The following is a 4,444-nucleotide window of genomic DNA, read 5'->3' as shown; positions in this document are numbered from 1 at the left end:
CACCATTATTAAACAATTTAATTGCATGCAACTACTACCGTCATTACGACTGCATTTTCTGCATCAATAGGCGGAGAATAACGCATTAAAGACGGCGCGGGGCACGAAACCAAGGATGAACGAACTTCTCATCAGAGCATGGAGTATTCAGTCTACGCTTGCTTCGCTCTGCCTAGAGTATCGGCCTTTTGATTGGTTGCCAGTGACATCACCCTACCCTAATACATGGGACTGTAAGCATTGTTCATTCGACAGCCCTATCCTCAGAGAGCTGATTTAACACCCGCATCTGAACTCCCACCCACTACGGGGTTGGCTCTTGCTGCGCTCTCACTGTACAAAACGAATGAATTTAATATTAATGAACTCGTGTATTGGCTCTTACCCGTGTCAATCCTAAAGTGCTTCTTCACTAGGTTGGCTGACCCCTTGTATATTATTACTGAGGACCAGGCTAAAAGTAAAAATGTTGCGGATCCTCGGCACTGGGACAGGCTGAATGGAGTCAACGTTGAGCGCAAATAAAATCATTCTACATTCACCCGGAGTGCACAAAATATTGTTTTACAAAAATGTAAGTACACCTTTAAAAATCCTTTAATAGGTGACACTTCAAAGTCTATACTATAGTTTACAAGTTGTATAGAAATGAAACGGTCAGAGCGCTGACGTGAATCAACATGAACATGCCATACTCAGACATTTCACGTCATAACTGTGCGAAATATGAACGATGTCAGATTATGGGAATTTCACATTAAATTATATATTCGAAATCATGAAGCCTTCAGATCGTTGCATGAACTAATTTCGTTCATGTAAACCTCTGACAGATGATGAACTGTTGGCTCTTCAATATCACTGTGAACAAATATACCTGTAACCGGTTGTTGCCAAAATGATCAAGACTAGATTTACACTACAAATTATACAATGTTTTACTATGTGAGATACGTTTATGCAACCGCGGCGTCTTTGAAGTGAAATGACATTTACAAACCGTGTCTGTACTGCCGAAACCCTCCATACTTTATTCTCAGCACGTCCTTATGCCGGTCTCGTCAATGAATGTATGTACACCCTGTGATTTCTTTTTACCGTACCAGCTAGTTGAAACAGCTGGATACTGAATGCGCGGGTCAGAGGACGCCACCATGGGCGTCTTTTGATGTGAGGACATGGTTTATTACATCTTTATTGCAACGTTTGATTACATTTAAGCAGCTTTTCCCGCACCCTATGACTGTTCCAGATGTGATTTGGAGAGAGAGACCAAACTGCGGTGTAGCCCTACACGTTGATGCAGTATTCAGCAGTCTTTTTGTCACACGAAATTCAAAGGCTTATTGTACTGCACTGTGAAATTGACAGTAGCCTAGCTGCGAAGCCCAGACATTTGGGCTGTTCAATTACCTGCACATATTTGTGATGGTTATATTATTTGGTCATGCATTTTCATGGGACACTCCACATTTTCTGAGTTTATAAAATACATTCTATGGTTAATACCCACCCTTACTAAATTGGCAGTAGTCTCTCGTTTACCTGGTTATTCCCACCAACTGTGGCAGTTGCCTTGCAGACCTATAAGTAGATAGATATGGTATTTGGTTACTGTGTAGCCGTTTAGTACTATACATGTTTGATTAATTAAACAGATAAGTACCTGTAGCTCATTGTCCCCTGAGAGAGTCAATGACATTGGTCATCAACAAACCTCCATGCTATGCGTTACATGCTGTGCTTATTATTGAGTCTATACAGATGCTTTTTTCCACTAAGTCCATTCACAATCCTGATCTGGGCCCGTATTCATAAAGCATCTCAGAGTAGGAGCGCTGATTTAGGATCAGTTTAGCCTTTTAGATCGCGATGAATAAGATTACATGGACAGGGGGGACCAGATCCTAGATCAGCACTCCTACTCTGAGACACTTAATACATACGGCCCCTGATCTGTTCTTTCCATATTTCCAGACGGGCATCTTGTAGTTCTCCATAGACGTCCCGACCCTCAGCCTCCACATGCCTCCATCTCCCCTTGACGACAGAATTGTGGTGGCGCTGCCAAGGCCGATCCGACCTCAGGAACTCCGACTACGCCTGGACACCAGCTACCTGGACACCAGCTACCTGGACACCAGCTACCTGGACACTACTGTCACCAGCCCTGTCAGCAAGACGACCGTCATCAGCACAACGGTGGTGAAGATCCGGGCGACCAACCTCACTTATATGCCCTCATCTAACGGCTCCACGCGCTCCCTGTCGTGTGGATGCACCAGTGCCAGCTGCTGCTCGGTCACCACCTACGAGAAGGACAGCCAGCACAACCAGCGCCAGCAGCAGAGCCATGTCAGCCAGGTGAGCGCCAGCAGCCCCAACCTCAGCTATGCTGGACCCGCCTCCTCCAACCCCATAGTCACGGGCATGGGCATGATACACCATGAGGCCTTCAGCGACCCTAGTCTCACCTCTGGCCCAACCAAGGCTCTAGGGTCCACTGTCCGGGTCATCCACCCCAATGAGCTGGCCAAGCGGATGGCCAGGTGCCCCATGGGCCACCCGGTCGGGCCGGTGCCGGTCATCATCGACTGCCGGCCCTTCATGGACTACAACAAGAGCCACATCCAGGGTGCAGTGCACATCAACTGTTCGGACAAGATCAGCCGGCGACGGCTGCAGCAGGGCAAGATCACCGTGCTGGACCTGCTCTCGTGCCGTGAGTCCTCCGGCAAGGACTCCTTTAAGGGCATCTTCTCCAAAGAGATCGTGGTGTACGACGAGAGTACAATGGATCCCCAGAGGGTGACCTCCTCACAGCCCCTTCATGTGGTCCTGGATTCGCTGAAGAGGGAGGGAAAGGACCCCATTGTTCTCAAAGGTAGGACCGAAGTTCTGGGCTCGTACAGCATCTTTACTTATCTGACTTTATTGTTGCAGTATCATGTTCACGTTTAAAGTGGCGTTTAAATACAGTAGAAAACAAATTGACAATGCAAAATTCATAACAGTTACATACTAATAAAAAGAGCCTGCTGGCCTTACTGGGTCGATAGGAACATTAGCCCGAGCTGTTTAAGAGGGATATCACACCTGGCACAAGTTATTGTCTAGTTCTGTTATTCCTGCCGGGGGGTGCCCTAAACCTGCACCAAGAGGGGAGTAGTTCAAAGTCTGGGTACAGAGGGTGTTTTGGGTCTAAAACTATTTTGTGAGCCTTGCTGTGTGCCCTGATCTTAAAGATCTCATCCAAGCCTGTCTGTTTGACTCCAAGTACCTTGTAAGCATACTTTTCTGGCTGACAGTGGCATTGCCAAACCAGAAAACAACACAAAAAGTAAAATGACTCTCAATAAAAGATTGGTAAAACACAGTCGGTATAGTACAGTCAACATTAAAAGATCCCAACCTTTCAAGATCTCAGAGTAGGTAGTGTAGCAATGCTGATTTAGGATCCGTTTGGCCTTTTAAACCATAACAGGGGGGTTCTCTTGAGGTTCTCTGGAGGTTGTGTTTAAGCTTCAACGAGTCAAAGTAGAAACACCTGGGATGTTTGTTATCTGGAATGGTTGAAGGATGAGGGAAGAGGATGAGGTCTTTATCTGGAATGGTTGAAAGATGAGGGAAGAGGATGAGGTCTTTATCTGGAATGGTTGAAGGATGAGGGAAGAGGATGAGGTCTTTATCTGGAATGGTTGAAAGATGAGGGAAGAGGATGAAGTCTTTATCTGGAATGGTTGAAAGATGAGGGAAGAGGATGAGGTCTTTATCTGGAATGGTTGAAAGATGAGGGAAGAGGATGAGGTCTTTATCTGGAATGGTTGAAAAATGAGGGAAGAGGATGAGGTCTTTATCTGGAATGTTTGAAAGATGAGGGAAGAGGATGAAGTCTTTAACTGGATTAGTTGAAGGATGAGGGAAGATGAGGTCTCTAATATAGAAAGCCACATGGTCTGTCTAATTCATTTTTCAGAGACTAGCCTGTCTGTATACTTCTGTTGTGAAGAGGTAGGTGGCAATAGACAATGAAGTTGGTAGAGGTGCAATGGGGATATTTGCTATTGAATGTATGTATGTCCCTGAGGAATAGGCTCATTTTAGGTGTAAAGTAAATGTAAGGCCGTTTTGTCTTGCCTCCATTGTGTGTAAGCTTCTTACTTAGTAACTCATACTGTCATTTACTGTGTACTACCCATCTATATACAGTATATACTGTATGTAAGTCTGATTCCAACAGTATCAGCTGACCCTTATCCTTCACACCCTGATGATTTGCACGCACACATACACCAGCCAGACACACACACACACAAACACAGAATTTGTTGGGCAGCTTCAGTCCTGTCAGGGTATGTAACATGCTTTGGCTGTTTTGCAGAGGCTGGGAGGCAGCTCTTAGTAAATACGGAGCCCTGTTGAGGCAGCAGCTCCTGTGTGTCTG

The 4,444-nt window shown here is 45.6% G+C and overlaps 1 protein-coding gene across 1 annotated transcript in view; it reads left to right on the top strand.

Annotated features, from left to right (window-relative positions):
• The first annotated feature begins 268 nt into the window (after positions 1-268).
• Positions 269-4,444, top strand: part of LOC115107592 (dual specificity protein phosphatase 10-like) — a 14,769-nt gene continuing 10,593 nt past the window's right edge. Inside the window, exons 1-2 of the mRNA XM_029631019.2 lie at positions 269-574; positions 1,978-2,884. Of these exons, the coding sequence (XP_029486879.1) occupies positions 2,026-2,884 (859 nt within the window). The 5' untranslated portion in view covers positions 269-574; positions 1,978-2,025. The remainder of the gene's footprint in view (positions 575-1,977; positions 2,885-4,444) is intronic.

The sequence above is a fragment of the Oncorhynchus nerka genome, linkage group LG24 (genome assembly GCF_034236695.1).
Source record: "Oncorhynchus nerka isolate Pitt River linkage group LG24, Oner_Uvic_2.0, whole genome shotgun sequence".
Taxonomy (NCBI): domain Eukaryota; kingdom Metazoa; phylum Chordata; class Actinopteri; order Salmoniformes; family Salmonidae; genus Oncorhynchus; species Oncorhynchus nerka.
This window is presented reverse-complemented; position numbering and strand designations above follow the sequence as displayed.